Source organism: Crotalus tigris, unplaced genomic scaffold, assembly GCF_016545835.1.
Source record: "Crotalus tigris isolate CLP2741 ecotype Arizona unplaced genomic scaffold, ASM1654583v1 scf7180000024473.799607, whole genome shotgun sequence".
Classification (NCBI taxonomy): domain Eukaryota; kingdom Metazoa; phylum Chordata; class Lepidosauria; order Squamata; family Viperidae; genus Crotalus; species Crotalus tigris.
Window position 1 is genome coordinate 72,054 of NW_024100644.1, and position 24,854 is coordinate 96,907.

The window sequence follows — 24,854 nt, forward strand, 5'->3', positions numbered from 1 at the left end:
AGCATGAATTCTGGGAGTTGAAGTCCAGGCATCTTAAAAGTGACAATGTTGACTAAACACCAACCCCAAACAGATGTTGGAGAATGCACATTGATGTTCACTTCTGACTGCTTGTAGTTAGATTTCAGAAATTAGAACATAACAAATGAAGTGAAATGAAACAATGCATTGTCATAACTCTTTGCTTAATTGTAAATCTATGTAAAATAAATCAAAGAATTTGGAAAATTACTATGATCGAAATGTTTACAAAATGCTTGAGCCGGTCAGTTTGCAACACTTCATGGTGGATTCTTCAGAATTATGAAGAGCTCCAAAATATGTTTTGTCTTGTCTCATCAGTTCTTGTAGGAAGGGTATGTTTTGAGTCCTGTCAAATAATATCATCTGGTGGGACACAGGAATCATGTCTTCTCAAGACATTCTCTTTGGAAGATAATTCCATCTGAGGGTAAATTAGATCCAATTTTGCTGACCATTCATACAGCTCATGAGACCTGGCCTTTCTCTTAATCATGGGGATTTTTCTTCTAGACCAGAGGTCTTCAAACTTGGCCCTTTTATGACTTGTGGACTTCAATTCCCAGAATTCGTCAGCCAGGCACTCTGGCTGAGCAATTCTGGAACTTGAAGTCTACAAGTCCTAAAAGGTACACGTTTGAAGGCCCCTGTTCTAGACTAACATGGTTTTATTCACACAGTCACACCAGAAGGTGATAAGCCAGTCATCCATCAATGGTACAGCTATGTACTTTTCAGATCTGAACATTGAACAAAGAAATGTTCCATCTTCTTATATTGTGAGGCAGTAAGAACTTAAACCTCTTAAAAGGGAAAACTTATGCAAACCACTTCATCATAAATTAATTTCACCCTCTGCTAAAGCTTCATTCATACTTGACCTCCTGTCTCTTCTAAAAAAACAGTCTTCAAAGGGATAATAACAGAGAAGAAACAGGATCATGAACTGGCTGCCTCTAATTTTCATTCTCACAGTTTTGAAAGGTATGCTATTGCTGGTGTTTTCTTTTGGTTTTACAGCATAGCTCATTCTCACAGATTATCTGCAGAGATCAGAAAAAATACTCTTGGTTTTTAATTATAATAGTTTTTTTTCTTATAGAGTAATTCATTTCCATCACTTGATGACACTCTCCTTCCTCCAGGTGCCCTTTGTCAGATTACTCTCACCCAGTCAAGTCCAGTAATCAAGAATCAAGGAGAATCACTCCAACTCAAATGTTCCATAACTGGGTTTGATATTTACAATCATTATATGGATTGGTTGATGAAGAAGCCCGGGAACCCACTGAAGTGGCTAGTACACTATCGTATCCCAAAGTACAGTGCTTATTCCCCCACAATACAAGGAAGATTTACAGCCTCCAAAGACAGTTCCAACTTCTACCTTCAAATGAATGATTTGAAAATGGAAGATACAGCTGTGTATTATTGTACTAGTGCAATAACCCACACAGTGATGGAAAAGAATCTTGACAAGAGGGGAAACATGCTTCTTGATCTGAAGCACTCATGTTTCATGACAGTGCAGCAACTGGCAGTAATATTTATTATTAGAAAGCATTTTTACTAAAGAAAATATAAAGGGGAATCTATGTCTCCATGACAAAGTTCAGTTTCATGCATGATAAATCCAAGATATGAGTTACCATCTGTTTCCATAGCCATCTGTCTCACAAATCATGCACACTCCTCTATACCACTGTTTGTCAACCTTCTAAAATTTAAGATGTCTGGACTTCAACTCCCAGAATTCCCCAGCCAGCATGAATTTACCTGAGAATTCTCTCAATCATGGGAGATAGTTATGCACGTGAGTTCTATGTTATTAATGAATTTACTCCTAGTTTTTTTTCTTGTTGGCTTTGCATATTTTATGGGTTTATTTTTTTAACTTGCATTCCATGGATGTGTTTTGTAAGTTGATTATTATCTCACTCACTTGGTGAGATAATAATCAACTAAAATAAACTCAACTTTTATTTAATTAGCTAATTGATCTATGTTCCATTGGGTCCATTTTTTATCATTTTTATTCAGTGCAATAAAACTAAACCACTTCCTCAGCCTTTTAAACAGCAATGCAGTGATTTTTGTTTATCTTCAGAGTCTAGTTTTAAAGGGAAGGAAATCCTTTGAGGGAAGTGCAGATTCTAGCAATTGCACTCATGGAGGTTTATTTGCAACTCTCAAAAAGTGTTTTACAACTGCTGTCTTCTTGATTGTGGTTTGATTAAGCAATTTGGCCAACTAATTTGAATTCTCAGATGGTTCAACATATAAGTCCAGTCTATAAACTTGATTTTTCTGGTGGACTCAAATCTACATACCATACATACTTTTAGAATAAGCCAAGAATGTTAGCTTTGAAAAAAAAAATCACCAATCAAGTTGGGTTCAGCTTATCTGGGGTTGGGTTTATCCATGTGTATATACAGTATACTTTTTTTTTAAGTACTCATATCTCCAAGTTATATTCAGGGATAAGCCCATCAGCAGATAAGCCACAAATAAATATTTAACCAAAATAACATGGAAAATGCAATATCATAAGAAGGGTAATTGTGAACATTGAAACATACAAAAAAATGGAGAGTTTGTTTATTCATAGCTGACACATTTTTATGGTATTTTGGTTTAAAGTTTCACAAAGTTTGATCTTATCTATAATTTGGCTTATCCATGAGTATGTATGCTACTAAACAGTCATTACTTCTTTAGTAATGTTTATAAGAACAGATTAGAGCTAATAAGATTGTCCATGTATTAAATTGGATAATAGGTCTTCTACTGTTTTATGGAATTGTAAGTCTAACTTCATTAGGTGTGGCAAAGAAGCTATGAACAAGTACTGTCAAAATTAAATAAAGCCATTAATTGCCCCAAGGGTATTTTTTCAAATGGCAACTTTTTTTTGCTAAACAAAGCAAAAAAACAAAAACAAAAAAACAAAAAACACCTCAAAACAAAAACAAAGTCCAGTTGTATTTTGAAAAAGCACCTTTGGGACAATCTTTACCAGCATGACTGAGAATCTCCATAGACAAGGTTATTAATTGCTTTGCAAATGGTGGAAAGAAACCATGATGGGTTTCATCTCCTTAGGTGTAGATTTGCAATTCACATTGTCAGTTGATAATTAGCTGTTTCATTTGGTTTCCTTGAAGTTTGTAATGGCAATAGCAGTAGCACTTGGACTTCTATATTGCTTCACAATGCTTTACAGCCCTCTTTAAGCAGTTTTTACAGAGTCAGAATATTGCCCCAATGATATGGGTCCTCACTTTACTGACCTCGGAAGAATGGAAAGCTGAGTCAACCTTGAGCCGGTGAAAATCAAACTTCTGGCAATTGGCAGAATTAGCCTGCAATACTGCATGTGCAGTACCAGTGCTCCACCATGACTCTTAATCAAGATTCTTATCTGGCAAATGTCATTTTTACTGGATATTCCTATGGCTGTGAAGAATCTCTAAGAAAGAGGGTCCTTATCAAATTTCCACTAATTTTAGATGTCACCAATGCAGTTCAGTGATGTGATATGCGATCTTAGTCCTTAGCAACAGGAATCTGTTCTTGATGTCTTTGGGTTTCAATTCACAATTGACATACTGGGTACTGCATCCAGTTTTGGTCACCACGATGTAAAAAAGATGTTGAGACTCTAGAAAGAGTACAGAGAAGAGCAACAAAGATGATTAGGGGACTGGAGGCTAAAACATATAAGGAACGGTTGTGAGAATTGGGTATGTCCAGTTTAACGAAGAGAAGGACAAGGGGGGACATGATAGCAGTATTCCAATATATCAGGGGCTGCCATAAAGAAGAGGGAATTAAGCTATTTTCCAAAGCACCTGAAGGCAGGACAAGAAGCAACGGGTGGAAACTAATCAAGGAGAGAAGCAACCTAGAACTAAGGAGAAACTTCATGACATTGAGAACAATTAATCAGTGGAACAGCTTGCCTCCAGAAGCAGTAAATGCTCCAACACTGGAAGTTTTTAAGAAGAGAATGGACAGCCATTTGTCCGAAATGGTGTAGGGTTTCCTGCCCGAGCAGGGGGTTGGACTAGATGACCTCCAAGGTCCCTTCCAACTTTACTATTATTATTATTATTATTATTATTATTATTATTATTATTATTATTATTATTATTATTATTATTATTATTATTACTATCTAATTAAATAATGGGCACTTTGAATATCATGCAAATTATTTTATGCCACAGCTTCTTTAAAGGGGAAGGATTATTTCTTTCAGCTGGAGATCAGAATTTGTGCTCATTTTAGTTAGTCAGTATTAACATTATGGAATTAACAATCTTGGCATGTTTCATATTGTCATTCTCTGCATGTAAGGAAAAATGTATTTCATATAATATTTCAACATATCATTCTTTTACCTTCTGCACCATCATTTTCTCCTTTTTAATTTTGCATTTTTATTGTTTTTTTATCACAGGCAGTTCACCCAGTCATACCATTACTGAATCTGGTGGTGATGTTAAGAGGCCTGGGGAGTCCATAAAACTGACTTGTACAGTGTCTGGATTTTCTGTAGCAGAGGCGTACATGGACTGGATCCGTCAACGTCCAGGCGAGGGACTGGAATGGGTTGGACGTATTGCAAAGAGTGGGACTGTATATTATAATAGTATTTTGCAAAATCGGTTAACCCTCACAAGAGATACCTCCAAAAATCAGGTATTTGTCCAACTCAATGGTCTAAAACCTGAAGACACTGCCTTGTATTCCTGCGTAAATAACACACAGTGAATTAGCCCTTCTAAAATTATCCTTCCTGAAATATATCTATCCACCCTGTCACAATGTCACAGCTGCTGAACAAATCCTTTTTTGGTCAGTAGGTTCCTCAATCACTGTTATATAGTGTCATTCTTTTTTTTTATGCTGCAAGAATCATATATGATATGGAGCAGTGAAGTGCAGATATCCCATGTTCCTAGTCACAGAACTGAAAGATGAGTTATAAATAAGGGAGAAAGGAAGGGAGAGAGGGATAGAGGAGGAAGTATTTCCAAAGGTTTTTGATTATTCTTTTTCCTTTTTTACTACTAACAATGGGTAGTAGAAGCAACCATGCAGATCTGATGAATTTTAATGTAAGCCAGCAAGAATCATTCATTGAAGATAGCAAGGAAGCCAACCAAGAAATCATTATGGGACATAGCAGAGAATATGTGGAAGTAGGATTCATTCATTCATTCATTCATTCATTCATTCAGATCTGATAAATTTTAATGTTGTAAGCCTCCCCCCACTCTGTCACCTCTATGAGAATTGGGCAACCATATACATAAATAAAAACTGAGGTTTCCTATTGAAGAAAGCAAGTAAGCCAACCAAAAGTCATTATGGAACAATGCAGAGAATAAATGGAACTATAATTCATTCATTCATTCATTCATTCATTCATTCATCATATTTATATAGCCATAAGGGCTGCAAAACATGGCTCTATGCAGCATACAATGAAAACTAAACCATACAATAAACAATATTAAAAGTATTCTGTAACTTAAAAAAAAACAATCCATTAGTGTTACTATTAACACACTTAAGAGAGAATTTGATGTTAAAGGCAATGCAGCCACCTCTCTAAATCACCACTTCCCTGAAATACTCAAGGAACAACCATGTTTTAAGGGAATTCCAGAAAGATGTTGTAAGAGATGAGAGAGGGGATCAATGCATAATCAGTCATGAGTCTCTTCATCCCCACAAGAGATCTAAGTCCAGTCCACCTTGAATTCCTTTTTATTCTTAACTCCCACTAATTTATCTTGACTGATAGTAGTTCAGATTCTTGTATAGAGTTTAAGCTTACAATTAATCTTTCTACAATTTGAATTATCTGGATCTCCTGATTTTCCTGGTTCTTGATTGAAGTCATGGATGGGACCAATCTCACCTCAGGGAGAATAATGTTCCAAGATTGGATGCCATGAAAGAAAAGACCCATCTCCTAGGTCCTTTCTCATGGAATTTCAGACATGAAGGGGATAAAGATACATCATTGGGCAGAGAAAGTTCCTTCCTTGAATAACTCAGCCCCATGCCATAAAAGAATCTAAACCTCAGAACTAGCATCACAAATGGGACCTAAAAGCAAATTAACAACCAATGCAGTTTACAGTGCAGAATTATAATGTATGCCATTCTAGGACACAAATAACAGCCTGGACCACCACATTTTGTATCAGTACAATTATCCATGAACTTAGCTATTATTTTTGCAAATCATGGTTCACATTATATGGGGCCTAGGCTGAATGGCTTGAGGCTTGCTTCTATCCATGACTTATATTTAAATAATAGGTTAGAGTGATGTGTGTATTTACCTAAGTCTGCTCTGAATTCATAATTTTACTTGTGTTTCTTCCTAAGGCCCAGCTTCATTTTAGAAACTCTTTTCTTTAAATCTCACGGGTCTCATCCTCAAAGGAAAGAAAACTTAAATGGATTTGCTCATATTTATAGTTGTTCATGCTTAGTTCTACTGCAAGGTACAATTGCCCAAGTTTAGAATAGAGTAGAGTAGAGCAGAACAGAACAGCAGAGTTGAAGGAACCTTGAAGTTTTCTAGTCCAACCTCCTGTTCAGGCAGGAAACCCTATACCAGTTCAGATAAATAGTTATCCAATCTTTTCTTAAAAAACTTCCAGTGTTGGAGCATTCACAACTTCTGGAGGCAAGTTGTTCCACTCGTTAATTGCTCTGTCAGGAAATGTCTTCTTAGTTCTAGGTCAGGGGTGTCAAACTGGCAGCCTGCAGGCTGGATGCGTCATGGCAAAACCATGCCCACCCCATTGCTGCAATGAAAAAAAGTTGTGATACGTCATGACACGTCATGTGACATTGAGAGTTTGACACCCCTGTTCCAGGGTGCTTCTCTCCTTCATTAGCTCCCAGCCATTGCCTCTTGTCCTGCCCTCAGGTACTTTGGAGAATAGCTTGATTCCCTCTTCTTTATGGCAACTCCTGAGATATTGGAACACTGCTATCATGTCACCCCTAGTCCTCCTTTTCATTAAACTAGACATACCCTATTTAAGCAGCCTTTCCTTATATGCTTTAGCCTCCAGCCCCCTAATCATCTTTGTTGCTCTTTATTCTCTGCACTCTTTCTAGAATCTCAACATATTTTTACATTGTGGTGACCAAAACTGGATGCAGTATTCCAAGTGTGGCCTTACCAAGGTATTGTAAAGTGGTATTAACACTTTGTGTGATCTTAATTCTATCCCTCTGTTAATGCAGTCTAGCATTTGATAATTTGAATTGGAATTTTATTATAACACAATTGTACTATATGGATTTTGGGACAAAATTTGGAAAGATGGTTGAGAAAATATATATTAAACAAACAGCTAGGGTAATTATAAATGAGGAAATGACAGAAAAAAATGATATAACCAAAGGAGTAAGACAAGGATGCCCACTTTCTCCTCTTCTATTTATTTTATCATTAGAAATACTTCTTACAAAAATCAATGCAGCCTAGAACTGTGTTGGCTTTTTTGGTAGCTGCAGCACACTGCTGGCTCATATTTAAGTGATTGTCCACTAGGACTCTGAGATCCCTCTCACAATTATTATGTTCCAGACAATATCACCAACAGTTAGGTGTAGTACCACCATAATTATGGACTCCAAGCATTGGATACTATGACTTTTTGGATTTAGGATGTCTTTTGCATTTTACTGTCTGAAATCTGCAAATCAAGACCTGCACTTTACTATTAAAAGTCATTTTTAGCTTTCTTAGAAAAAAAAACTTATTTTCAGTCTATATTAGTCATCACAGATTTATTAAGCCTTCTATTCACCACAATGCTGTGCCTCTTCAACATGTTATTGTTCATCACCATGTAGATCTTTTTAACTTTTTTTTAATAAAAAATGATTGCTTAATAAAGAGTTAAATTGTGAGAAGATTAATTCTCTTGCTTGCTGTAGAGAGGGATATCACTTAATCATACTGGTTTTGATCCTTCATTAAAGTAAACTAACTGCCTCTTTGCTTTCCAGAGGGGATTCACAAGTCACTGTTCATATCACCGCTCTTCTCTTCTCTTCTCTTCTCTTCTCTTCTCTTCTCTTCTCTTCTCTTCTCTTCTCTTCTCTTCTCTTCTCTTCTCTTCTCTTCTCTTCTCTCCCTTTCCCTTCCATTTTAACTTCTCTTCTCCCCACTTCATGCTTGATGCTGTTGTTTGACTGGCAGCTGTTATTAATGATGGGGGATATAAAGGCAAGCAGAATTAAGTGATATCCCTGTCCATAACAAGCCATAACATTAATCTTCTCCCAATTAACCTTGTTCTTTTTTTTTTATTATTTCTTTTTTATTTTTTTTATTTTTTTTTATTGAAAGTTTTATAAATTTTACAAAAAGACAAAAACAATACAAAACAAAAGGCAACATATACAAAAAAAAACTAAACATTACATATATAAAAAAAAAAAACCCATCCCCCACCCCTCACAAAAACCCTCCCTTCCCCCCCCTGAGCTTCCCAGAGCAGAATACAGGCTTAATTAAAAATTAAAAAATAGAAATAAAAAATTAAATTAAAAAATTTATATTTATATATATATATAAAAAAATATCTATATATATATATATATAAATAAAACTTATAAAAAAGCTATGTGATATTTTTGTATACCCAATCTAAATTGTATAAATTTTATCCATTTGTCCCAAACAGCAAGGAACTTCTCTTGCGTTTGTTGCTTTAAGAAAGCCGAAATCTTTGCCATTTCCGCCAGATAAGCTACTTTAAGAAACCATTCCTGCAATGTTGGCAAAGATTCCTTCTTCCAATATTGTCCTACTAACAGCCTAGCAGCTGTAATCAAGTTTAACATCAATACAACCTCCTTTGTATCACAATCTGTAACAATGCCTAACAAAAATAATTGCGGAGTAAATTTTACCCTCCTTCTAAGAATTCTCTGGATATTCCACCATATTTTGATCCAAAATGCTTTTATCTCTCTGCATGACCACCAAATATGATAATAGGAAGCATCCTTATAACCACATCTCCAACATTTGGGTTGCACGTCAGGGTACATAAGAGACATTTTTTGTGGATCAAGGTGCCATCTATAAAACATTTTATAAAAATTCTCCCTAAGATTCTGTGCTTGTGTAAATTTGACATTTCTCACCCAAATGGTTTCCCAAATGTCCAATGAGACTGGGACACCAAAATTCTGCGCCCATCTAATCATACAATCTTTAATTAATTCCGTTTCTGAGTCCATTTCAACTAATACCCCATACATTCTCTTGATATGGGTTTGTCTTTGATCCTTGACTTGCTTAATAAGATTTCCATCTTCTCTAAGAAAACCCAATTTACAATCCACCTTCCATTTATCTACTAGTTGCCTATATTGAAACCAAGAATAAATAATATTTTCTTGCGCTAAATCTTCCCGTAATCTTAACTGCCAGTTTTGCCCATCCCATCTAAGTAACTGACTATAAGACACCATGTCCATTTTTACTCCTCTTTTATTCCTTCTATCGCATGCCAAGGTATAGCCCATAATGGAACTTTAAAATCACTTTTATAATATTTTCTCCAAATCCTAAGTAAAGAAATTCTTAAAATATGAGATTTAAAGACCCAGTCCATTTTTTTTATTAAATATTAAATAGGCATGCCACCCATAAAGTAAGTCCCATCCCTCTAAATGAAGTATCTCAGGATTTGTCAAATTTACCCAATCACTGATTAGTGTTAAAAGCACCGCATCGTAATATAATTTCAAATTTGGTACCTTAAGTCCACCCCTCTCACGGAAGTCTTGCATAATTTTAAACTTAACCCTTGGCTTTTTCCCTGCCCAAATAAATTTATTAAGACCCTTCTGCCACTCACTTAATTTAATCTCATTTTTCAAAATCGGTAACATTTGAAACAAAAAAAGAAACTTGGGTAGAATATTCATTTTTATCACTGCAATTCTTCCCATGAGGGATAATTACAACTTCTCCCAATTCTTCAAATCCTTCTGTACCCTGACCCACAACCTTTCATAGTTATTTTTATATAATTTTACATTAGAAACAGACAACATCACCCCCAAATATTTTACCTTATTAACAATCTCAAAACCCGTCAAGTTAGCCAAAATCTGCTTCTCCTGACTAGACATATTTTTAGGTAGGATTTTAGTCTTATTTACATTAATCTTGAAACCCGAAACCAAACCATAATGATGAATCAACTGTAATAAGTTTACTGCAGAATAATCAGGTTGCGACAAAGTAACCTTGTTCTTAAATGAGTATCATTTTAAGAAAAGAAGACAGATGCATTTATAAGGCAATATTGTGATGGGAAGGGAAGGGAAGGGAAGAGTTTATAGGGACAGCATCAGTAGCCATTCTCCGTGTCTCCATTCATGGTCTTCAAGCCTCTCCACTCCTGAACCTTCAGCCACTTCCATTTTTTTGGCCCTGAAGAGAGGCAATGTTGTCTATACCTCAAAGGATTTGTGTTATTTCATTAAATTGTTTATACCCATTGGTGCTCAGTTTATAAGGCAAGAACACCTTCATATAATTAAAGTTTCTAAGAACAGTTTTCTAAATAGATATATTTATACTGACCGTTATGGGAAAAATAAATTTATTAATCTATCGATATTCCTCAAGCCAGGAAGATAAGGCTTTCCTAAAACTTGGATGGAAGAATAGAGAATTCTCAGGACTCTAGTCTAGATTGGAAATCAAAACCAATTCAGGAAGACCATCTCATCAAACACCTTCTGTATCAATTCAAAGAAAGTAACTTGATCTTGTCTATGAATTCATTCCAAACTGAATTCAGCTAGAAGGGATTTCACGTAATCCATAGCTACATAAGTTGCTCACTAAAGCGAATATCAATGTACAGTAGATGCAGTGTGGATATGCACCATTCTTGATATGAGCTCAAGTTACACAATAGTTGAAGTTGAAGATGTGACTTGGTTATATTTGTATGATCTGTGATTTCATGCAAATATTCCTGGTGTGCCTTTTTCTTAAAGGCAGTAATTGAGAATATAGTTCAGATCAGTTTCAGGTGGAAAGAGTGAATTCCGTACCTCAATCATGGAGCTACATATCTTGATTTCTTTCTTAATGGTCTTTCCTGCATGTAAGGGGAAAAAAAGCCACATTTTTTAAAGATAGCATGTGGTCTTTTTCCTACATTTCCTGATACCAATTTTTTGTCCTTTCTATATTCTTGAATGCAGGTATTTCATCACAGATTACCCTTACTGAGTCTGGTGATGGCCTTAAGAAGCCAGGAGATACTCTACGGCTGACTTGTACAGTCTCTGGATTTGCCATCACAAGCTATGCAGTGTCCTGGATCCGTCAGCCCCCAGGAAAGGCATTGGAATGGAATGGTGCTATCTGGGCTGGTGGAAGCACTCAGTATAACAGTGCTCTCCAGAATCGGATCAGTATCACAAGGGATACATCCAAAAACCAGGTGTTCCTTCAGTTGACTGGTTTAAAGCCTGAGGACACCGGCACTTATTACTGTGCAAGAGACACAGTGAAAGAAATGCTTTGCTCAAGCAGCCTAAAACTTCTCTTCCTCAAAATGAATCCTTAGTCATTTGTTGTTTTTCAATGGCAGCTGGCAACTAGATTGCTTTCCATGCTCTGCCAGCTATGTGTGAAAGTTTAAAAGGAGAAATTTGGAGCATGCCTTTACTATGGGAGAGAGTGGTGCAGGCAGGTATTCTTGGAATAAAGTAGTCCCTCATGTTGCCCCTTTCTATGGCACGTAAGCTTCAAAGGTGATAACCAGCACCTTGAATCAAAACAGGAGCCTATTGGAAGCCAATGCAACTCACAAACTAGCAGTGTTAAGTGGGCCTAAAGACATGCACACATAACTCTGGTTCCCAGATGGTCTTCAAGAGCAGCTCCATGTGGAATGCATTGAATTACTCCAAATAAGAGGTCAGTAATCAGCATGCTGTTCCTGTCCTGGAATTGGCAAAACTGCTGCCCAATAGGCAAAGGCCCGCATGATCATAGCTGTTGAATGTTCTTCAAGCAGAAGCTGAGTTCAGAATCTCAGATTGTTCACCAAGTCCAAACAGAATAATGCTACTCTATCCAAGATCAAGAATGGAAAGACTCTGTTTATTAGATCGGATAGCCAGATGCCAGAATGATTCAGTTTTTTCAGTGTTAAGCTGCAACCTGTTCTACCCCCTCCAGATTCTCACAGCCCTAGAACAGAACCTCAACAGCTTCACTTGGATGGATGGGGGCAGAGATATACTGTGTCTCTGGGTACCATCTCCATACTGATGATGCCTCACTCTGTACATGCAGATGTTCTTACCAAGTACTACTGAAATGTATGAAAAAACCAATAAACTGTGAAAAAAAGGAAAAAAGGAGAAAAGGAGAAAAGGACTATGTTAGTCATCACAGATTTATTAAGTTTTCCATTTACCACACTGCTATGGCTCTTCAACATGTTATTGTTCGTTACAACACCACCATGTAAATCTTTCTGACTTTTTTTAAAATAAAAAATAGTTCCTTAATAAGGAGTTAAATTGTGAGAAGATTGCTTTAGACAGGGATATCGCTTGATCCTACTGGTTTTGATCCTTCATTAAAGTAATCTATCTGCCCCTTTCCTTTCCAGATGGGGATTCACAAATCACTCTCACTCAGTCAGGTCCAGAACGAAAAAGAGCAGGAGAATCCACAAGACTCACTTGTTCTATAAAAGGGTTTGACATAAATAACTATGGCCTGCTTTGGATCAAGCAGTTTCCAAGGAAGGGTCCGAAATGGTTGGCTCACTATTCAACAGAAACAATCAACCACTATTCTCCAGCCATCCGAGGGAGATTCTCTGCCTTCAAAAGCAACTCTCAATTCTATCTGCAAATGAATGATCTAAGGACAGAAGACACCAGATATCTATTATTGCCCTGGAGATACACAACACTGAAAATCTTACATTAACTCTTGCAAAAACTCTTTCCTCCATTAAATCTTAGAAGGATGTTCCTGGAGGTGGAGCTGTTGTTCCATCATGCTTTTATTCAGGAAAAAAAACAACAATGTTCAGAATCCAAAAATAGAAGAAACCACAAAGGAAGAACAAAAATAGAGAAGGAAACATTCACTTACAATCTGGAGCAGCTGTCTAGCAGAAGTGTCCTCAGAGCTGAAAGACATTGCTTGATTGTTTATTCATTCCACATATTTTAAACTTAAGATGTCTTGACTTCAATTCCCCAGATTCTCGAGCCAGCATGAATTCTCCTGGGAATCTTCTTAGTCATGGGAATTGGGAGGTGGTTAAGCTTATGAGTTCTATGTATGTGTTATTGATGAATTTACTCCTGGTTGCCATTCTTTGCAGTTTGTTTTGTATATTTTATGAGTTTATTGCTATTATTATTATTTTAGAAAAAAATGCTTTGTACTGATATTTTTCATAAAGTCACCCAAAAGTAATTTCTTGTGATAGTTACTCTTTTAAGAGTTCTTCCCCTTTATTTTATTTTTTTTTGTACTTTGTATTTTGATAACTAATAAAAAATTAAAAGTGAAAGATGTTCTTTAGACCTCTCTATTCTATTCTAAAGAGGTCCAAAGAACAACTTCTACTGTTAATTTTTTATTAGCTTATCAAAATATAAAGTACAAAAAAAATAAATAAAGGTAAAGTGAGGATAAAAAAGAGAAATAGGAAAAAAAATGTGTACAGGAAAGGGGGAAAAAAGAAAAAAAAAACATTCACTTTCAACTCTTATTTTAGAGCAGTAGAATAAGGTAATAACATTCAGCCCCAATTCCTCCACCTGGCCCACTAGGATAGGAAATCAGGCTGTGTTGTTGGTCCCATCTCTCAGGTATGTACATCTAGGCTGACACAAAAGTGTTCATCTCTTTTTCCCTTCCCTTCTCTCCCCTCCCCTTCTTTTCTCTTTTTTTCTCTTCTTTTCTCTTTTCTTTTCTTTTCTTCTCTTCTCTTCTCTTTCCTTCCATTTTGACTTCTCCCTACTTTATGCTTGATGCTGCAGTTTGACTGGCAGCTTTTGCTGATGATAGGGGATATAAAGGCAAGCAGAATCAAGTGATATCCGTGTCCATAGCAAGCCATTAAATTAATCTTCTGCCAATTAACTTTTTTGTTAAATGAGCATCATTTTTAAAAAAGAAGGTAGATGATTTTATAAGGCAATATTGTGATGGGAAGTGAAGGGAAGGGTTTATAGTGACACATCAGTAGCCATTCTCAGTGTCTCCCCACACCTGAACCTTCAGCCACTTGCATTCTTTGGTCCTGAAGAGAGGCAATGTTGTCTATACCTCAATGGATCTGTGTTATTTCATTAAATGGTTTATACCCTTTGGTGTTCAGTTTATAAGGCAAGAACACCTTCATATAATTGAAGTTTCTAAGAACAGTTTTCTAAATAGATATATTTATATTGACCATTATGGGGAAAAATATATTTATTAATATATCAATATTCCTTAAGCCGGGAAGATAAGGCTTTCCTAAAACTTGGATGAAAGAATATAGAATTCTCAGGACTCTAGTCTAGATTGGAAATCAAAACCAATTCAGGAAGACCATCTCATCAAAAACCTTCTGTATCAATTCAAAGAAAACAACATGGTCTTGTCTATGAATTCATTCCAAACTGAATTCAGCTAGAAGGGATTTCACGTAATCCATAGCTACATAAGTTGCTCACTAAAGTGAATATCAATGTACAGTAGATGCAATGTGGACATGCACCATTCCTGATATGAGCTCAAGGTCTGTTGTTACACAATAGTTGAAGCTGAGGATGTGACTTGGTTATATTTGTACGATATGTGATTTCATGCAAATATGCCTGGTGTAGCTTTTTCTTAAAGGCGGTAATTTAGAATATAGTTCAGATCAGTTTCAAGTGGAGAGAGTGAATTCCGTACCTCAATCATGGAGCTTTTTATCTTGATTTCTTTCTTAATGTTTCGCATGTAAGACAACAAAAAAAACCCCATTTTTTAATAATAGCAGAAGTGGTCTTTTTTCTAAAGTTCCCTCATACCCATTTTTTTTCCTTTCTATATCTTGAATGCCAGGTATATTTCTCACAGATTACCCTTACTGAGTCTGGTTGATGGCCTAAGAAGCCCAGGAGATGATCTACGGCTGACTTGTAACAGTCTCTGGAATTTGCCCATCAAAGCTATGGAGTGCACTGGATCGTCAGCCCCCTGGAAAGGCATTGGAATGGAATGGTATTATCTGGAATAGATGAAGCACTGAATATAACAGTGTTCTCAGAAGAGGTATCACCATTCACAAGGTGGGTACACAAAAACCAGGTTTTCCTTCAACTGACTGTTTTAAAGACTGAGGACACCGGCACTTATTACTGTGCAAGAGACACAGTGAAAGAAATGCTTTGCTCAAGCAGCCTAAAACTTCTCTTCCTCAAAATGAACCCTTAGTCATTTGTTGCTTTTGAATGGCAGCTGGCAATTAGATTTCTTTCCATGCTCTGCCAGCTATGTGTGAAAGTTTAAAAGAAGAAATTTGGAGCATGCCTTTACTACGGGAGCAAGTGGAGCAGGCAGATGTTCTTGGAATAAAGTGGTTCCTCAAGTTGCCCCTTTCTATGACATGTAAGGCTTCAAAGGTGATAACCAGCACCTTGAATCATAACAGGAGCCTATTGAAAGCCAATGCAACTCATAAACTAGCAGTGTTAAGTGGGCCTAAAGACATGCACACATAACTCTGGTTCCAGATGGTCTTCTAGGGCAGCTCCATGTAGAATGAATTGAAGTACTCCAAGTGAGAGGTCAGTAATCAGTATGCTGTTACAGTTCGGGAATTGGCAAAACTGCTGCCCAATAGGCAAAGGCCCCCATGATCATAGCTGTTGAATGTTCTTCAAGCAGAAGCTGAGTTCAGAACCTCAGATTGTTCACCAAGTCCAAACAGGATAATGCTACTCTATCCAAGATCAAGAATGGAAAGACTCTGTTTATTAGATCGGATAGCCAGATGCCAGAATGATTCAGTTTTTTCAGTGTTAAGCTGCAACCTGTTCTACCCCCTCCAGATCCTCACAGCCCTAGAACAGAACCTCAACAGCTTTACTTGGATGGATGGGGGCAGAGATATATTGTGTCTCTGGGTACCATCTCCATATTGATGATGCCTCACTCTGTACATGCAGATGTTCTTACCAAGTACTACTGAAATGTATGAAAAAACCAATAAACTGTAAAAAAAAGGAAAAAGGAGAAAAGGAGAAAAGGACTATGTTAGTCATCACAGATTTATTAAGTTTTCCATTTACCACACTGCTATGGCTCTTCAACATGTTATTGTTCGTTACAACACCACCATGTAAATCTTTCTGACTTTTTTTAAAATAAAAAATAGTTCTTTAACAAGGAGTTAAATTGTGAGAAGATTGCTTTAGACAGGGATATCGCTTGATCCTACTGGTTTTGATCCTTCATTAAAGTAATCTATCTGCCCCTTTCCTTTCCAGATGGGGATTCACAAATCACTCTCACTCAGTCAGGTCCAGAACGAAAAAGAGCAGGAGAATCCACAAGACTCACCTGTTCTATAAAAGGGTTTGACATAAATAACTATGGCGTGCTTTGGATCAAGCAGTTTCCAAGGAAGGGTCCGAAATGGTTGGCTCACTATTCAACAGAAACAATCAACCACTATTCTCCAGCCATCCGAGGGAGATTCTCTGCCTTCAAAAGCAACTCTCAATTCTATCTGCAAATGAATGATCTAAGGACAGAAGACACCAGATATCTATTATTGCCCTGGAGATACACAACACTGAAAATCTTACATTAACTCTTGCAAAAACTCTTTCCTCCATTAAATCTTAGAAGGATGTTCCTGGAGGTGGAGCTGTTGTTCCATCATGCTTTTATTCAGGAAAAAAAACAACAATGTTCAGAATCCAAAAATAGAAGAAACCACAAAGGAAGAACAAAAATAGAGAAGGAAACATTCACTTACAATCTGGAGCAGCTGTCTAGCAGAAGTGTCCTCAGAGCTGAAAGACATTGCTTGATTGTTTATTCATTCCACATATTTTAAACTTAAGATGTCTTGACTTCAATTCCCCAGATTCTCGAGCCAGCATGAATTCTCCTGGGAATCTTCTTAGTCATGGGAATTGGGAGGTGGTTAAGCTTATGAGTTCTATGTATGTGTTATTGATGAATTTACTCCTGGTTGCCATTTTTTGCAGTTTGTTTTGTATATTTTATGAGTTTATTGCTATTATTATTATTTTAGAAAAAAATGCTTTGTACTGATATTTTTCATAAAGTCACCCAAAAGTAATTTCTTGTGATAGTTACTCTTTTAAGAGTTCTTCCCCTTTATTTTATTTTTTTTTTGTACTTTGTATTTTGATAACTAATAAAAAATTAAAAGTGAAAGATGTTCTTTAGACCTCTCTATTCTATTCTAAAGAGGTCCAAAGAACAACTTCTACTGTTAATTTTTTATTAGCTTATCAAAATATAAAGTACAAAAAAAATAAATAAAGGTAAAGTGAGGATAAAAAAGAGAAATAGGAAAAAAAAAGTGTACAGGAAAGGGGGAAAAAAGAAAAAAAAAACATTCACTTTCAACTCTTTTTTTAGAGCAGTAGAATAAGGTAATAACATTCAGCCCCAATTCCTCCATCTGGCCCACTAGGATAGGAAATCAGGCTGTGTTGTTGGTCCCATCTCTCAGGTATGTACATCTAGGCTGACACAAAAGTGTTCATCTCTTTTTCCCTTCCCTTCTCTCCCCCTTCCCATTCTTTTCTATTCTTTTCTCTTCTTTTCTCTTCTTTTCTCTTCTTTTCTCTTCTCTTTTCTTCTCTTCTCTTCTCTTCTCTTCTCTCTCCTTCCATTTTGACTTCTCCCTACTTTATGCTTGATACTGCAGTTTGACTGGCAGCTTTTGCTGATGATAGGGGATATAAAGGCAAGCAGAATCAAGTGATATCCGTGTCCATAGCAAGCCATTAAATTAATCTTCTGCCAATTAACTTTTTTGTTAAATGAGCATCATTTTAAAAAAAGAAGGTAGATGATTTTATAAGGCAATATTGTGATGGGAAGTGAAGGGAAGAGTTTATAGTGACACATCAGTAGCCATTCTCAGTGTCTCCCCACACCTGAACCTTCAGCCACTTGCATTCTTTGGTCCTGAAGAGAGGCAATGTTGTCTATACCTCAATGGATCTGTGTTATTTCATTAAATGGTTTATACCCTTTGGTGTTCAGTTTATAAGGCAAGAACACCTTCATATAATTGAAGTTTCTAAGACCAGTTTTCTAAATAGATATATTTATATTGACCATTATAGGGAAAAATATATTTATTAATATATCAATATTCCTTAAGCCGGGAATATAAGGCTTTCCTAAAACTTGGAGGGAAGAATATAGAATTCTCAGGACTCTAGTCTAGATTGGAAATCAAAACCAATTCAGGAAGACCATCTCATCAAAAACCTTCTGTATCAATTCAAAGAAAACAACATGGTCTTGTCTATGAATTCATTCCAAACTGAATTCAGCTAGAAGGGATTTCACGTAATCCATAGCTACATAAGTTGCTCACTAAAGTGAATATCAATGTACAGTAGATGCAATGTGGACATGCACCATTCCTGATATGAGCTCAAGGTCTGTTGTTACACAATAGTTGAAGCTGAGGATGTGACTTGGTTATATTTGTACGATCTGTGATTTCATGCAAATATTCCTGGTGTGGCTTTTTCTTAAAGGCGGTAATTTAGAATATAGTTCAGATCAGTTTCAAGTGGAGAGAGTGAATTCCGTACCTCAATCATGGAGCTTTTTATCTTGATTTCTTTCTTAATGGTCTTTCCTGCATGTAAGAGAAAAAAACCCACATTTTTTAAAATAGCAAGTGGTCTTTTTTCTACATTTCCTCATACCCATTTTTTTTGTTTTTTCTATATTCTTGAATGCAGGTATTTCATCACAGATTACCCTTACTGAGTCTGGTGATGGCCTTAAGAAGCCAGGAGATACTCTACGGCTGACTTGTACAGTCTCTGGATTTGCCATCACAAGCTATGGAGTGCACTGGATCCGTCAGCCCCCTGGAAAGGCATTGGAATGGAATGGTGCTATCTGGAATGATGGAAGAACTGACTATAACAGTGCTCTCCAGAATAGGATCACCATCAGAAGGGATACATCCAAAAACCAGGTTTTCCTTCAACTGACTGGTTTAAAGCCTGAGGACACCGGCACTTATTACTGTGCAAGAGACACAGTAAAAGAAATGCTTTGCTCAAGCAGCCTAAAACTTCTCTTCCTCAAAATGAACCTTTAGTCATTTGTTGCTTTTGAATGGCAGCTGGCAATTAGATTTCTTTCCATGCTCTGCCAGCTATGTGTGAAAGTTTAAAAGAAGAAATTTGGAGCATGCCTTTACTACGGGAGCAAGTGGAGCAGGCAGATGTTCTTGGAATAAAGTGGTTCCTCAAGTTGCCCCTTTCTATGACATGTAAGGCTTCAAAGGTGATAACCAGCACCTTGAATCATAACAGGAGCCTATTGGAAGCCAATGCAACTCATAAACTAGCAGTGTTAAGTGGGCCTAAAGACATGCACACATAACTCTGGTTCCAGATGGTCTTCTAGGGCAGCTCCATGTAGAATGCATTGAAGTACTCCAAGTGAGAGGTCAGTAATCAGTATGCTGTTACAGTTCGGGAATTGGCAAAACTGCTGCCCAATAGGCAAAGGCCCACATGATCATAGCTGTTAAATGTTCTTCAAGCAGAAGCTGAGTTCAGAACCTCAGATTGTTCACCAAGTCCAAACAGGATAATGCTACTCTATCCAAGATCAAGAATGGAAAGACTCTGTTTATTAGATCGGATAGCCAGATGCCAGAATGATTCAGTTTTTTCAGTGTTAAGCTGCAACCTGTTCTACCCCCTCCAGATCCTCACAGCCCTAGAACAGAACCTCAACAGCTTCACTTGGATGTTGGGGGCAGAGATATACTGTGTCTCTGGGTACCATCTCCATATTGATGATGCCTCACTCTGTACATGCAGATGATCTTACCAAGTACTGCTGAAATGTATGAAAATACCAATAAACTGTAAAAAAAAGGAAAAAGAAGAAAAGGAAAAAGGACTATGTTAGTCATCACAGATTTATTAAGTTTTCCATTTACCACACTGCTATGGCTCTTCAACATGTTATTGTTCATCACAACACCACCATGTAAATCTTTCTGACTTTTTTAAAAATAAAAAATAGTTCTTTAATAAGGAGTTAAATTGTGAGAAGATTGCTTTAGACAGGGATATCACTTGATCCTACTTGTTTTGATCCTTCATTAAAGTAATCTATCTGCCTCTTTGCTTTCCAGATGGGGATTCACAAGTCACTCTCACTCAGTCAGGTCCAGAACGAAAAAGAGCAGAAGAATCCACAAGACTCACCTCTTCTATAAAAGATTTTGACATAAATAACTATGGCGTGCTTTGGATCAAGCAGTTTCCAAGGAAGGGTCCGAAATGGTTGGCTCACTATTCAACAGAAACAATCAACCACTATTCTCCAGCCATCCGAGGGAGATTCTCTGCCTTCAAAAGCAACTCTCAATTCTATCTGCAAAATACCCATCTAAGGACAGAAGACACCAGATGTCTATTATTGCCCTGGAGATACACAACAATGAAAATCTTACCTTAACTCTTGCAAAAACTCTTTCCTCCACTAAATCTTAGAAGGATGTTCCTGGACGTGGCGCTGTTTTTCCATCATGCTTTTATTCAGGAAAGAAAAAAGTTCAGAATCCAAAAATAGAAGAAACCACAAAGGAAGAAGAAAAATAGAGAAGGAAACATTCACTTATCATCTGGAGCAGCTGTCTAGCAGGAGTGTCCTCAGAGCTGAAAGACATTGATTGATTCTTTATTCATTCCACATATTTTAAACTTAAGATGTCTTGATTTCAATTCCCTGAATTCTCCAGCCAGCATGAATTCTCCTGAGAATCTTCTTAGTCGCGGGGATTGGGAGGTGGTTAAGCTTATGAGTTCTATGTATGTGTTATTGATAAATTTACTCCTGGTTGCCATTCTTTGCAGTTTGTTTTGTACATTTTTATGGGTTTATTACTATTATTAATATTTTACAAAAAATTGCATTGTACTGATATTTTTCATAAAGTTACCCAAAGTCATTTCTTCTGATAGCTACTCTTGTAAGAGGTCTTTCCCTTTTTTTGTACTTTGTATTTTGATAAACTAATAAAAAATTAAAAGTGGAAGATGTTCTTTAGACCTCTCTATTCTATTCTAACGAGGTCCAAAGGACATCCTCTACTGTTAATTTTTTATTAGCTTATCAAAATATAAAGTAGAAAAAAAAATAAAGGTAAAGATAAAAAAGAGAAAAAGGAAAAAAAGTGTACAGGAAAGGGGAAAAAAGAAAAAAAAATCACTTTCAACTCTTTTTTTAGTGCAGTAGAATAAGGTAATAACATATATCCCTAATTCCTCCACCTGGCCCACTAGGATAGGAAGTCAGGCTATGTTGTGGGTCCCATCTCTCATATATGTACATCTAGGCTGATACAAAAGTGTTCATCACTTTTTCCCTTCTCTTCCCTCCCCTCCCCTCCCCTCCCCTTCTTTTCTCTTCTTTTCTTTTCTCTTCTCTTCTCTTCTCTCTCCTTCCATTTTGATTTTTCTTCTCTGTACTTCATGCTTGATGCTGCTGTTTGACTGGCAGCTACTGTTCATGATGGGGGATATAAAGGCAATGAGGATCAAATGATATCCCTGTCCATAGCAAGACATAAAATTACTCTTCCCCCAATTAACCTTTTTGTTAAATGAGCATCATTTTAAAAACAGAAGACAGATGGATTTATAAGGCAATATTGTGATGGGAAGGGAAGGGAAGAGTTTATAGTGACAGCATCAGTAGCCATTCTCCGTGTCTCCATTCATGGTCTCCAAGTATCTCCACATCTGAACCTTCAGCCACTTCCATTTTTTTGGCCCTGAAGAGAGGCAATGTTGTCTATACCTCAATGGATCTGTGTTATTTCATAAAATGGTTTATACCCTTTGGTGCTCAGTTTATAAGGCAAGAACACCTTCATATAATTGAAGTTTCTAAGACCAGTTTTCTAAATAGATATATTTATACTGACCATTATGGGAAAAATAAATTTATTAATATATCAATATTCCTTAAGCCAGGAAGATAAGGCTTTCCTAAAACTTGGATGGAAGAATATAGAATTCTCAGGACTCTAGTCTAGATTGGAAATCAAAACCAATTCAGGAAGACCATCTCATCAAACACCTTCTGTATCAATTCAAAGAAAACAACATGGTCTTGTCTATGAATTCATTCCAAACTGAATTCAGCTAGAAGGGATTTCACGTAATCCACAGCTACATAAGTTTCACACTAAAGTAAATATCAATGTACAGTTGAGGCAGTGTGGCAATGCACCATTCCTGATATGAGCTCAAGGTCTGTTGTTACACAATAGTTGAAGCTGAGGATGTGACTTGGTTATATTTGTACGATCTGTGATTTCATGCAAATATTCCTGGTGTGGCTTTTTCTTAAAGGCGGTAATTTAGAATATAGTTCAGATCAGTTTCAAGTGGAGAAAGTGAATTCCGTACCTCAATCATGGAGTTTTTTATCTTGATTTCTTTCTTAATGGTCTTTCCTGCATGTAAGAGAAAAAAACCCACATTTTTTAAAATAGCAAGTGGTCTTTTTTCTACATTTCCTCATACCCATTTTTTTTCCTTTCTATATTCTTGAATACAGGTATTTCATCACAGGTTACCCTTACTGAGTCTGGTGATGGCCTTAAGAAGCCAGGAGATACTCTACGGCTGACTTGTACAGTCTCTGGATTTGCCATCACAAGCTATGGAGTGCACTGGATCCGTCAGCCCCCAAGAAAGGCATTGGAATGGAATGGTATTATCTGGGCTAGTGGAAGCACTCAGTATAACAGTGCTCTCCAGAATCGGATCAGCATCACAAGGGATACATCCAAAAACCAGGTGTTCCTTCAATTGACTGGTTTAAAGCCTGAGGACACCGGCACTTATTACTGTGCAAGAGACACAGTGAAAGAAATGCTTTGCTCAAGCAGCCTAAAACTTTTCTTCCTCAAAATGAACCCTTAGTCATTTGTGGTTTTTGAATGGCAGCTGGCAACTAGATTGCTTTCCATGCTCTGCCAGCTATGTGTGAAAGTTTAAAAGGGGAAATTTGGAGCATGCCTTTACTATGGGAGCAAGTGGGGCAGGCAGATGTTCTTGGAATAAAGTGGTCCCTCAAGTTGCCCCTTTCTATGACATGTAAGGCTTCAAAAGTGATAACCAGCACCTTGAATCAAAACAGGAGCCTATTGGAAGCCAAAGCAACTCACAAACTAGCAGTGTTAAATGGGCCTAAAGACATGCACACATAACTCTGGTTGCCAGATGGTCTTCAAGGGCAGCTCCATGTAGAATGCATTGAACTACTCCAAGTGAGAGGTCAGTAATCAGTATGCTGTTCCAGTTTGGGAATTGGCAAAAATGCTGCCCAATAGACAAAGGCCCCCATGATTATAGCTGTGGAATGTTCTTCAAGCAGAAGCTGAATTCTGAATCTCAGATTGTTCACCAAGTCCAAACAGGGTAATGCTACTCTATCCAAGATCAAAAATGGAAAGACTCGGTTTATGAGATCCAATAGCCAGATGCCAGAATGATTCAGTTTTTCCAGCATTGAGCTACAACCTGTTCTACCCCCTCCAGTTCTTCACAGCCCTTAAACAGAACCTCAACAGCTTCACTTGGATGTTGGGGGCAGAGATATACTGTGTCTCTGGGTACCATCTCCATATTGATGATGCCTCACTCTGTACAGGCAGATGATCTCACCAAGGACTACTGAATTGTATGAAAAAACCAATAAAAGTGTAAAAAAAAGGAAAAAGGAGAAAAGGAAAAAGGACTATGTTAGTCATCACAGATTTATTAAGTTTTCCATTTACCACAATGCTATGGCTCTTCAACATGTTATTGTTCGTCACAACACCACCATGTAAATCTTTCTGACTTTTTAAAAATAAAAAATAGTTCTTTAATAAGGAGTTAAATTGTGAGAAGATTGCTGTAGACAGGGATATCACTTGATCCTACTGGTTTTGATCCTTCATTAAAGTAATCTATCTACCTCTTTCCTTTCCAGATGGGGATTCACAAATCACTCTCACTCAGTCAGGTCCAGAACAAAAAAGAGCAGGAGAATCCACAAGACTCACCTGTTCTATAAAAGGATTTGACGTAAATAAGTATGGCCTGCTTTGGATCAAGCAGTTTCCAAGGAAGGGTCCGGAATGGTTGGCTCACTATTCAACAGAAATAATCAACCACTATTCTCCAGCCATCTGAGGGAGATTCTCTGCCTTCAAAAGCAACTCTCAATTCTATCTGCAAAAGATCAATCTAAGGACAGAAGACACTGGATGTCTATTATTGCCCTGGAGATACACAACAATGAAAATTGTACCTTAACTCTTGCAAAAACTCTTTCCTCCACTAAATCTTAGAAGGATGTTCCTGGAGGTGGAGCTGTTGTTCCATCATGCTTTTATTCAGGAAAAAAAAAGTTCAGAATCCAAAAATAGAAGAAACCACAAAGGAAGAAAAAAAATAGAGAAGGAAACATTCACTTACCA

General features: G+C 37.0%; 4 gene segments (V, D, J or C); all 4 read left to right on the forward strand.

Annotated features, from left to right (window-relative positions):
• Positions 1-909: 909 nt before the first annotated feature.
• Positions 910-4,800, forward strand: LOC120303572. The segment is given in 2 exon segments: positions 910-1,005; positions 4,487-4,800. Coding segments are annotated over 2 exon segments (357 nt in total).
• A 6,338-nt stretch (positions 4,801-11,138) lies between these two features.
• On the forward strand, positions 11,139-11,675 carry LOC120303573. The segment is given in 2 exon segments: positions 11,139-11,207; positions 11,308-11,675. Coding segments are annotated over 2 exon segments (414 nt in total).
• Positions 11,676-18,904: 7,229 nt separating this feature from the next.
• Positions 18,905-19,454, forward strand: LOC120303574. The segment is given in 2 exon segments: positions 18,905-18,986; positions 19,087-19,454. Coding segments are annotated over 2 exon segments (414 nt in total).
• A 3,305-nt stretch (positions 19,455-22,759) lies between these two features.
• On the forward strand, positions 22,760-23,310 carry LOC120303575. The segment is given in 2 exon segments: positions 22,760-22,844; positions 22,943-23,310. Coding segments are annotated over 2 exon segments (414 nt in total).
• The last annotated feature ends 1,544 nt before the right edge of the window (positions 23,311-24,854 follow it).